The sequence below is a fragment of the Chaetura pelagica genome, unplaced genomic scaffold (assembly GCF_000747805.2).
Source record: "Chaetura pelagica isolate M959 unplaced genomic scaffold, ChaPel_1.0 scaffold367, whole genome shotgun sequence".
Lineage (NCBI taxonomy): Eukaryota > Metazoa > Chordata > Aves > Apodiformes > Apodidae > Chaetura > Chaetura pelagica.
Window position 1 is genome coordinate 494,715 of NW_009953955.1, and position 11,654 is coordinate 506,368.

Sequence of the window (11,654 nt, forward strand, 5' to 3'; positions counted from 1 at the left end):
CCAGCATCTCTGCATCCCCAGCAGGTCTATTCATCGGGCACATGAGTCTCTCCAGGCATCAAACTTGACAGGTTTCATTAAGTTTCTTCAACTTGAGAATCCAGCTGTTAACAGTGTGGAGAAATCAGAGGAATTGCAGGTTCTCAGCAAGGCTCTGTTGTCAGACAGCCCTGTATAACCAGGTAGGTTAGTAAGTAGGTTAGCAGGTAGGCAAGGCACTGCCTTAGCAGCCACTGCTCTTCCTCACTAATCCCCACTGCATCCCTTCTCACCTCTCTGAGCCTTGCAGTGTAACACTGTGGACAGCCTCTAGAAAGGAGTTACATGATGCAGTATGAACAGTCATCCTTTCCAGCAACAGCTCTTGTGTTTTAGCACAGGCTTGGCAAAATATGGAGTTTTCCCTTAAGCCCTTGCTCTCGGAATCACGTTACTAGCTCTTGGATGTCTTTAAAAGCAGGAAAGCTGCAGATTCAGAGCATGAAAACCCCTGGCAGGCTTCTTGGAAAGGAGAAGGACAATCCTTAAGCTCTTGCTCTCTCATGTTACTAGCTCTTGGATGTCTTTAAAAGCAAGAAAGCCTGGCAGGCTTCTTGGAAAGGAGAAGGACAAAAGAAAGGAAAAGAAATCCTCTGCTAAAGGATTAGTTTTGGTACCCTTTAGTTTTAGTCCTTCCTAAGCAATCCAAATCTTTTCCTTGCTCTTCTCCAGGCCAGCTTGGTTTTCACTGTTCTTTGTTTTGAAGATCTGCTTCAAGGTTTTGGGCAAACAAGAACCTGTTGGTTAAAATGCTGCTCTCCTTCCAGCTGCTCAGCACTGACTGAGCTGAGCTGACAGGCAGCTGAGGGGAGAAGTAAGCTGGAGGCAGGGACAGGTCCACGCCTCTCATGCAGCTAGAAAAGCATGGTGTGATATGGTTCTGCTTCCATTTGTCCTGAGATGGTAAGGTAGCTCCTTGCCTTAAGTAGTATCTTATTCAAGGCACCTGGAAGTCAGTGGGAATGTTTGATTCAGAGTTGGTGAAATGGCCTGTTGGAAGGGCTGCACAGGAGCCTCTTTTGTGCAGGGGGTCAGGAATTGCACCCTTTTTTTTTTTTTGACTTGTCCTCTCTCTAGAAGAAAGCAACAGAAAGCATCTCAGTGGTTCCCCAGGGAATGTAGCTCTTAGGATTGTTACAGAAACTCCTGTCAGAAGCAGCTGTAAGATGGTATAGCAGACTTCTAAAATTTCAGTGTCCAGAAGTGATGCTGTTTATTCTTGAGTGCCATCTACTGACAATTTCTTTCTTAATGCTGTACATCCAGTGACATGGCTTATTTGAAAAGCCCTGTGTGGTATCTGTTAGCTTAGATGGAGGGGCCTGAAATTTTGGTGCTGAGGCTCAGGAGTCAGTGTTTTATTTGGCCAGCTGGCAGCTTGCACCTCACTCCCCACTGCAGACCAGGATACTCTGGGCACATGATGTTTTCAGCTCTCTCTTCAACTTCCATTTTTCCCCCCACCCATTGCCAGGCTTCCTCCCATCTGCTCTTCCTCCCTGACTGTTCCTTTGCCTAGAGGTCAATTTCTGACCTCCCTAAGATCACACTTCTGACTTTAGAGCTCTAGTTGTGCCATCTCCTTGTGCATCTATGAGTTTGTTGCAGTATTTCCTCCTCTCTTTTCTGTTCTTCCTCTTCTTCCAAGAGTTCTTCAGCAACTTTTTTGCAGTAACCTTGAACATATTTAATGATCACTGACTTCACTATATTACCTGTTCTAGAGGTATTTTATTTTAGTTACATGATACTTGAATCATCATTATTATTAGAGTTTTTATGCTTTCTATCTTTACAGTTTCCTCCCCCATCCAGTCCAGTACATCTTGCAAAGATAAAAATAAATTTAAGGTGAAGAGCTACTGCCAAGGACAAGAGCCTGCCAAGTTTAGCCTACAAGGTATTTCTTTCTCCATTGAAATCACAACCCTTATAGATAAAGAAAACACCAGGTACCTAACTCATTATAAGCAACTCAGAAAATGGGTCAAAAGCCTCCCTTCTCATACACACTGGCTTGATTTCACCTCTGCCAGCTGGCCAAAGCAATGAGGAGAAGAGCAGCAAAGTCATCTAGTGCACAGCACCAGTTTGATTGAGGCTTCTTTGACCATACCTTAGATAATGCAGTGGTGTCCAGGAACACCCAGGCACTCAGCTGCCACTCTGGTTTTGGCTGAAAATACCAAGCAGCAGGCGTGCAGACCTTTGCCTGCAACACCCTTGTATTGTGAAACTCCTTCCCAGAGGACTGTGCTGAGGTCAAAACTGTAAGTAGGTTTAAAAAGGATTAGACAGATTCATGGTGGGCAGGTGTGATGTTTGCTATTCAGCATGACAGCCTGGATCTAACATCTGTTACAGAAAGCCCCTGTAGAGCTGGGAGGCTGCACCAGGGAAACTGCTGTTCTGTGCTGCCCCTGGTTGGTGTTGCCAGTCCCTGCCAGGGGCACTGGCTGCAGAGACCATGGGGCTGATTTTAAAAAGTGGCCTTGAGAAAGCTTTTGAATTCCCATGGAAATGGCAGCATGTCTTCCATGGTAATTCTCCCTCACAGATCCCCCAGTCTCCAGGGATCAAACTGGGACTGCCCCTTTGAACCCAGTGCCACAGAAAGCACAGGGTTAGGGTTTCCCAGGGGTAGAGACAGTTTTGCTGAAGTGTTCCTGGACTTCTAAATCCATATTCTGCCTTTGGTATAAACACAGATCCAAATTAAGGCTTGGCTGACTTAGAAACTACTGAGTAGTAACATGTTACATGTCACTTGCATCCCACTTCTTTCATTTTAATGATTAACAGCCTCCTGTGCTGCAATTCATAATTCAGTCTTCTTCCTCTTCTCTTGAATCAGGCAGTGAAAACCTACCAGTGACAGAGATGAGACTTGTGGAACTGCTGCACAGGGGTTCTTCTCACTGAAGGGGCTGACAAGGTACCAGCTCAGGAAAAAGCTTAATTGCATGGGTGATCAAAGGAGAGTGGATGAAGACAGAGAGACTGCAAGAGGGTGTGCGTAGGAGTGTGTTTTAGCAAGAGTTTATAGGGGAACATGTGAGTCTGGCACACATGAAATGACAGAAATGAATGCAAGAGCATTCAAAAATAACCAGAATATCCACAGATCAGCTTCATCCCCTTCTCAGCTCTTGCCTAGAACTGTATTCTATTAGCTGTCATCCTCCTAACTATATGAAGAGGGAAAAAGGAAGGTTTGTTCTTTTCAACTGGGAAAGGAGGAGGAGGGAGGAACCTCATGAGACAACAACATCCAGGCTGAACTGGGAAAGAGAGATCAAAGCAATGAGCTGGAATGGGAAGAAAGAACATAGGACACTGATATGGTGTACTCCTGGGAATGGGAGGAATTGATGTAACAAACTGAGAGCTGAAAAGGCATTGAAGCCAACCCTTCCATGTGCTGTACAGCACTGTTCTGTCACAGTTCTGGTGAACATTTTGTATCCTGCTTTGTTGCATTGCTTACTGCCTTCCTTTTCTCACTGGCAGGATTTGAGGAGTAAGAGACCTCTACCTATATACAAAAACAGTCACCATTAAAATGGCCCATACAAAGACTTGCACCAGTTTACCTCAAATCCTTTAAAAACCTCATTAGAGTTAAATTGGCATAAACCTCTGTGCCAGGGATCTTCAACTGATTGAAACTGCATCAATATAAATGAAGTTTCAATTGATTTGAGTCTAGGCAGAAATGCACTGCATTTCACAAACTGATGGCAGGACATACTCTTATTGAAATATTAAAACTTAAGCACTCAGTCTTTTCACATTCACCTGTGGGGTTTTTGAACTTTGACCATTTTGCCTTTTGCAAGCCCTTACAAGGAGTGAAAACAGGTAGTTTTAGAGCAGTCAGGTCAGCAGCCTTTTGCTTCATCAACTGAGTCTTTGTGCAACCCCAGCAGCCTTCAGCTTTACTGTCTTATAAAATATGTTCTAAGGACAGATGAGAAGCAGGATATTTCTTCTGCTTACCTGGCTCTGAACTCTTGAGTATTAGAGTCTGACTAAACCTCTTTATTGCAAAAGGCATCTAGCCTTTAGTTGAAGACACCCTTTTTTGTAAAAATCATGGAAGCCCATCATATAAGTAGTAGACAACTGTCTCCAGTAGTAAACTGTCCTGCCTCTTGGAACCAAACATCTCATTCCTAATTTGAGTATCCCTGACCTTTATTTCCAGCTCTCCATTCTTGTTGCACCTTTCTCTGCTCGACTAAATACCTCTCCACCCAGCCTCTCACATGTGTGATTGCTACAGTAGAACCTCAGTCCAAAGACTGCTTTTATTTACCACTGGAGCTATCAAGGCAGTCTCAGCTTTTTGTGCAAGATTTAATGAAAACAAATTGACAGTTTCTCCAATCTTAGAGGTCTCTAACCATCCCTCCAGCCTGCTAGCCAGAGTACTTACATGCTTTGTGAAATTTGTGCTTCACATCAAGAAGGGTAGATGATGGAGATACCTGGAAAAGAGAACAAAAGGCATGCAGATTACTTTTTCTTTCTTCTTCATTCTAGGATGCCTTCTCCCCTCCTCTAATGAAGAGATTCATCAATTTGTCTGCAAGTTCCTTGGGTAATAATGAAGCAAATCAGCAGATCTGCAGATCTCATCTGTTTGATATGTTATTAAGGAATACCCATATTTGATTCACAAACCACCTCTGCTTAGCTGATGGAAGGGTCCCAAGGATCAAGAGAGAAAGCTGCTGGCCCTGTTTTGAGGCCTGGACCACCTCTGCTTAGGGTCCCAAGGACCAAGAGAGAAAGCTGCTGGCCCTGTTTTGAGGCAATAAATGCCCCCAAGACCAAGCCAGTGGGACAACATAAAGGGTGAACTTTAAAGTTGTGTTCAAGCATTCTGGGGAACTTCTCTTTAAGACAGGAAAGGGTTTCCCTGAGGGTTCAGTAACAAAGGTAGCAGGTCCTGTCCTTTCTGCCTGAAATGAGCTTGCCTCTGCATGCTGCTGCTCATGTACATTGAAGCAATTCAGGAGCCACAGTGTTGGATGGCAATCTGCAGGCCTTTAAAGCTCTATTTTATTATGTATATTGATTTCTTTGCAAAAAGTATGTGAGAAACCCAGAATTTACTAGAGCAAAGTACCTTCCATTTACAAGGAAAGGCAACAGAAGACTTCAGGAAGCAGTAAGTTGAGGTGGCAAGAGATAAGGGTCTGGTCTTAACAAGACCATCCCTATGTAGTTAACACTTAATATTCTGTATTGTCCATTTAAGCAGATAGACTGAGAAGTAAATTGAACTGTGTCTTAACTATGGGGATCTGTTTTGGGAAGTAAGAGACCTCTCCTTGCTGCACACAGCAGAATGCAGAGAACCTCCCCTGGAGACTTTGAGCACCTGTATGAAGTGGTGGTGACACACAGCAAAATCCTGAGCAGCAGCAGAATTTCATCCGTTTGAGGTAGGGAAAAAGCCACAGACCCATTTTCTCTGGCTGGGCACTCATCATCTGGTTCACCCCATCTCCAGCTTCCCTCAGTTTCCTGATGTAGCCTCCTTGGCAGTTACACAGGAACCCAACAGCTCTGCTCTGCAGAAACTTCTCTGTCTCTTCCCACCTAGACACTTCTATGGGGTTTGCTGTGCAATCCCATTCCTGTTTCACTGCATTAGTCAGAAGTCATACACTTGATCATTAATCAAATTATTGAGCCTTGCATGGATCTTGGCACCATCTTTAGCCTGCAGCCCCATTTCTTCCAAATGTGCTTAGTGATATCTATCTATTTATCTATCTATCTATCCATCCATCCATCCATCTATCCATCTATCTTACTTATTAGTGATATTAATGAATGGGACAATAAATATGCAAAAGAACATAAGAAATCCTGCTAGTAGAGATCAGTCAGCACCTTAACATAGGTGGTTTTGCTGAAAAGACTGAGCTTGTAGAAATACTGATGGAAGACAACAAAATTGCTAATTCAAAAGCAACAAATCAGTACAGAAAGAAAAAATTAGTTCTATAGTTTGACACCCCACACAAATACACAGAACACAGTCTAGGTGCCATTTAAGCTTAGGATTAAGTCAACTTGTTTCCAGCAATAATATGAACAGGCAGAGAGCTCAACACAGATTCAATGATCTAAAGCCATAAAATGATACTTGTGCTACATGGTGTGTAAAGTTCAGATTTTTCCTAGCTTGTGGGGTTTAGATGAGAAGGCTTTCTTTTCCACAGTTACAGAGCATTTTACTGGACACTGGAGAAATCTTTATTTGCAGAAACTGCTGTAAATGAACCTCTGACTTGTCTCTGGATGTGCCTGCTAACCCAAATCAAGGGCTGGGCTCCTTGAAACCAAGGATGCCCCTTCTTCACATCACCGAGGTCTGTGCTGCACACAAACCATGCTGAACAGCAATGGGCCAGGAAAAGGACATTGCCCTTGGAGTTCCTGATGCCAGCTGAGTCCCTTTTCTTCCTGGCTACAGGGAAGAACAGAAGCCATCTTACCTTTCTCAGTTCAAAAAGGAAAGAAGACATTTTATTCATGGCACTCAAGCCATTCCACAAAACACCCAGTTAAAAAGCACATCTCCCATAGCCTACAAATGCCTTTTCTTGTACTGCTGTGGAACTGAACATGAAAGATATGGGGCCTTCATAGTTCAAAAACCTCCCAAAGTACCTAAAATTGCTTTCTCACACCTTGTAAACTTGCACCAGTGCCCAGAAGCCACCAGATTATTAGCTATTAGCTGGCTCCATGGCACACAGGACTGCAGACCCAAATCTGCTATGTGGCAGGGCAGATGGGCAGGTTTTCAGAGCTGACATTGTCAGCTCTAGGACAGGGATGACCCTTCCAATGTGATGGAAGATGATCTGGCTTTCTAAATACAGTACGACCTGCAGCATCCCTACAGGAGATCAGCATCTCACCATGCCAGGTTCTGGAGAGCTGCTAAGTCAAGGGAAGCTGAAAGACTGTTAAGCTTAGCAAGCTCACAGAGCAGTGCTAGCTCAAAACAGAGCCCATGGACCCCACCTCCTGCACTCCTCAGTATGTGCCAACTTCAGGGCAGTGCTGCTTTCAATCAGTGCAAAAATTCTAGTCCAGCCCTTCTTGACTCTGCCTTGACATCCCTCTCCCATTTTTCAATGTGAGGCTTTCAGTGCTTTCTTTTGCTCCATCCCTGGAGGTGTTTAAGGCCAGGATGGATGAGATTTTGTGCAACCTGGTCTAGTGGTGGGGTTCCCTGCTCATGGCAGGGGGGTTGGAACCAGATGACCTTAAAGGCCCCTTCCAACTTAATGACTATGATGTTAACATTCTCCCCTCCAAATCCTGCTAGGCCAGCCATGGGATTTGTATCATCTAACTTTACCTATCAAAAAATGAGTCTAAGCTTGTGGTCTAGGTCTACCTAGAACCATTCACATGCCTTCCATGTTCAGGAGCTACAAAGTGCCTGCCAGGATCTGTGGTCCCACTGGCTGCAGTGAGCACATCCATCTATCTGGTGTGATGGGAACCTTCCCACACCACCTGCCCTGTATCCAAAGCTTGAACTGCAGAGCTGGACAGGACTGGAGAGAGGCAGAGCTCATGAGGAGCAGGAGCACTGCTGTGCCTTAGGGCAGCCAAGCTGCTTCAGGCTGGGGCTGACTCAAGCTCAAGCCCTGCCAGCCCAGGGCCAGGAGGAGCAGGTAGGTTAGTGACAGCCTGGCCACTCCACCCCCTGAGTGGGCTGCAGGTGTCCAGGGAAGGCTCAGATCCAGCCAGAAGGCAGGAAGACTCATGGGCTTAGAGAAGGAAGGACTTTTCCACTTGAGACAAACTCCACAGGTTGAAAAACAACACAGGTGTGTTACTCCTCAGAACAGGCTGCAACAGAGGGGACTGGCAGCCTCCTTGCCCAGCCAGAATGATCAGGCTGTAGCCACAAAAGAAGGAAATATGTTTGGGGTTTTTTTATGATCTTGGTAATTCTGTGTCCTTTTTTTTTTTGAAGACCTCATAAAACAACTGGTGAAGTTATAGTTTCTAATATTGATCAATGTGAAGATGGATGCTGAGGCATCAGCTCCCCACTACCAGTGTCCTCTTTGTAGACCATTAATTACCTTTTGTTCTATTCACTGGACATCAATAGGAGCTAAAGAATTGTAAGGACTGCAACAGCATCTGCTCTTATTACCCTTTGTGCTAACTGAATAAAACACCCTGGAACATTTCACTGTAATTATTAATCTTACTCTCCTTTTATTCTTTTAAATTATGTTATAACCTTTCCTTTTCCTCTATTTCAGCACTCTTCCAATACTCAAAGGGAAACCAGGGAGACACACCACCCTTAGTTTATATAAAACAAGACAGATTTCATTATTAAAACACCCCTTACATGGCACATATCACCTGTGTCTGGTGGCCAAGCCAGTTTTCCCTCCAACTTCTTCACTTGAAGCCTAGCACCATGTTTTAAATATACTTAATTTTCTAGTAAGTTGCTATTACATGTAAGATTCAAGACTATTTTTTCTTCACAGGAAAATATTATGAAGAAATGCAGATTTTACAGGTGTGGGCTGCATCTATTACACTTTTCATTCAGAAAAGGATGATTTTAAAACCTCAAATACAGGTTTTTTTCCCCCTTATACTTTCATAGCAAAAATACTTTTCATTTTCCCCTCGAGGCAACTTTTCATTGTGGGGGGAATTCAAGAATGAAAGGACCTTTTGGGTCACCCATTCCAGTTCATTCCTTCCTTTATGCAGCCATGCACAAAGCATCACATTTCTTTTTAAGATTTAAAATGCCATATTAGTAACTCAGGCTCAAGGAAGAGCACTAAGTGGAAGGCATTATGGGAACTTAATGCTGCCTTTTGTTAGTGCAAGCTAATCATATAGTTACCCACTTTCACATCTCTTTCACATTTATAAGGCAAGGAATTATAACAAATTGCATCACACAGCTCTTGCACTAAAAAATTACCTTAGGGGTTAGAGGTTAGCAGACTATCAGTAAGAATTTTAATAATGGGATTTTAGCAAATGAGTGATCTTTCAGTCCAGGTTTCCCTTTGAATATTCCTCCTCTTTGTGACATGTCAGTAGCACTGCACAGCTGAGTCACCTGCTTTCCAACAGTCATTTTCCATCACTGCAGAAACTCTGCCTCTCCAGCTGCTCATTAACCACAGCCAGACCCATCTTCAGCCAGGGTGGGTTTGTTCAAAGGGGTGACATCAAGCTGCCTGCATCTGAAGATCTGACCCCAAAACCAGCTAATGGGAAAGCCCAGGCATTTCCAAATTCAGCATCCAACAAATACTTCATCATGACTGCTTTGGTGCCCTGTCCTTGTGCTTTGGGACCATTCTGTATCATTGCAAACCAGCAGCATTTTGCAGGAAGGTTATCAGGAAAACACCTGTTCTTACTGATCTCTGTGTTTTGCAAATTTGGCTTCTAGAACCGAGTTTTTTCTTCTTGTTCCTTTCCAAAGACAACATTAAAAATTGGTTTTACTGTAACCACCCTCAGTGTGTCCCACACTGCTCTCTTGTTAGCTTGGGAAGCCTGGGCTGATCATGCCCAGGGAGATATAAATAGATGAGCTCACTGTGGAAACCACATAGAAGTAACTACATGCAGATAAAGTGCCATCAGTAACTACACAAAGAGCTTTATATAGAATATTTTACTCTGTAATACTCTCTCTCAGCTCTGTGAACTGCCTACCAGCTAGCTCTGATCTCCAGCCAGCCTTCCCAGAAACTGGAGAAATTCAGAGAGCTCAGGTTGGTTCCAGTCTATGAGAGCAGAAGGGCTGTATCACTCCCCAATCTCTTAGATTATTAAGTGGTCACACGAACTTTGGCATATGAGATAATCCAACTGACTAATACTTCCAGTGACTATGGGTCAAATTATCTAAGAATACACACACAACCACATGCTTGCTGGGTGCAGTCATGGCAATTTGCACTGGCCAAGTTTGTGTCTAAAGATGCTGTGTTGGTTTTGTACAACTATAAAAAAAACAAAACAACTCAAACAATTCTCTCCTTTTGCAAGATATTTTATGAAAAAAAGTTTCAGACACCAGAAAGAGCTTTATTTTATTTTTTTTTCCCCACAAGGGAAACTGTTCTGGCAAAACTCTGGATTTGTATTGACTTCAGATTTTTAAACTGAAGTAGAAAATGTGGAGCTTTTTTTTTTCAAATCTCACTTCTGGAACACACTGAAAAATAATTCTGTTGTGTTATTTTCATTTATTTTCATATCTGGTTGGTATGGAACTTTCATTACTTTTACATTATTTTATAGCACATCAATCATGAAACTGTAAAATAATATAACACATGGTCCTCGTGCCATGGAAAGGACCCAATAGGAAATAATATTCAAATAAATACACTATGAAATTGTAAAATAAATTGCACTTGAAATGAAATATTCATTGTGTTGTAACAGAATGAAATATTCCAAAATTAGGTTTTAATACAATCTTTTCCAAATTCTGCCTTTTAAAAAAACCCATAATCATTTTTTTAAGTGTTATTTGTAAGGAAAACAACATTTGGGGTATACATTTAAGGGGAAAAAAAAAATACAACAAACCAAGTAACCAAAAATAAAAAACACCACTAATTTTGTCCAGTACTTCTCAGGCAGAAAGTGAGGTTTTATTTGGATTTTGATTTGCCAGTCCTAGCACAGATTAAGCATATTAAGATATAAGCATATATCTTAGCTGTGAAACCACTCTGAATTTGTATTCCCTTCTCTATCAAATGGCTGTAGAGGTTTATGTTTGCATTTTTACACCTATGCAGACTTTAAAATCAAGCAGTGCACCCCAAGAAACTCAACCCCAGGGTGGTCACAAACTATTTGAGGGACTGTATGAAAATAAAAAGCAAGAGAGAGATCAACCAACTCAAAGGAAGTTCACAGGAGAACATGTATTGGCAAAATAAGTGGTTCTAGGAGTAACAGAACTAATAAAGCCTTAGTTTCTCCAGGGAGACCTTAGAGCACCTGAAGGGGCTCCAGGAAAGCTGGGGAGGGACTTTTTTACAAGGGCTTGTAGTGAGAGGACAAGGGAGGGATGGATCAAAACTGGAAGAGGAGGAAATCAGGAGGAAATTCTTCAGTGTGAGGGTGGTGAGACAAGGGCACAGGTTGCCCAGGGAAGTTGTGGAAGCCCCATCCTTAGAAGTGTTCAAGACCTGGTGTAGTGGGAGGTGTCCCTGCCCATGCAGGGGGGTTGGAACCAGATGATCTTTGAGGTCCCTTCCAACCCAAAGCATCCTACGATTTCTGCTAATAAAGGACCTCAACACCTTTTCCAGATGTCCCATATCCCTTCCCTGTCTCCTGTGATATTTCCAGTGGGCAAGAACCTGGGGCTGTTTTGCTGCCACGCACTTGGTGTCTGCCCAGGGCTGCCTGTGCTCCTTGCCCTGGAGCAGGGTGCTGCCCAGCCCTCAGACAAGCAGGAACTAAACCATCTTCTTGACCCTTTTGTTTTATCTCTTTCAGATAGATTGAAATTTGGCCAGGAGGTCCAAAGTAATGCTGGGAAAAGCAGGCAG

General features: G+C 43.2%; 1 protein-coding gene across 1 annotated transcript in view; it reads right to left on the reverse strand.

Moving 5' to 3' along the window:
* The window catches only part of TECRL (trans-2,3-enoyl-CoA reductase-like), a 58,630-nt gene that overhangs the window by 38,816 nt on the left and 8,160 nt on the right, over positions 1–11,654 (reverse strand). Inside the window, 1 exon segment of the mRNA XM_010001863.1 lies at positions 4,478–4,529. Coding sequence (XP_010000165.1) covers positions 4,478–4,529 — 52 coding nt within the window.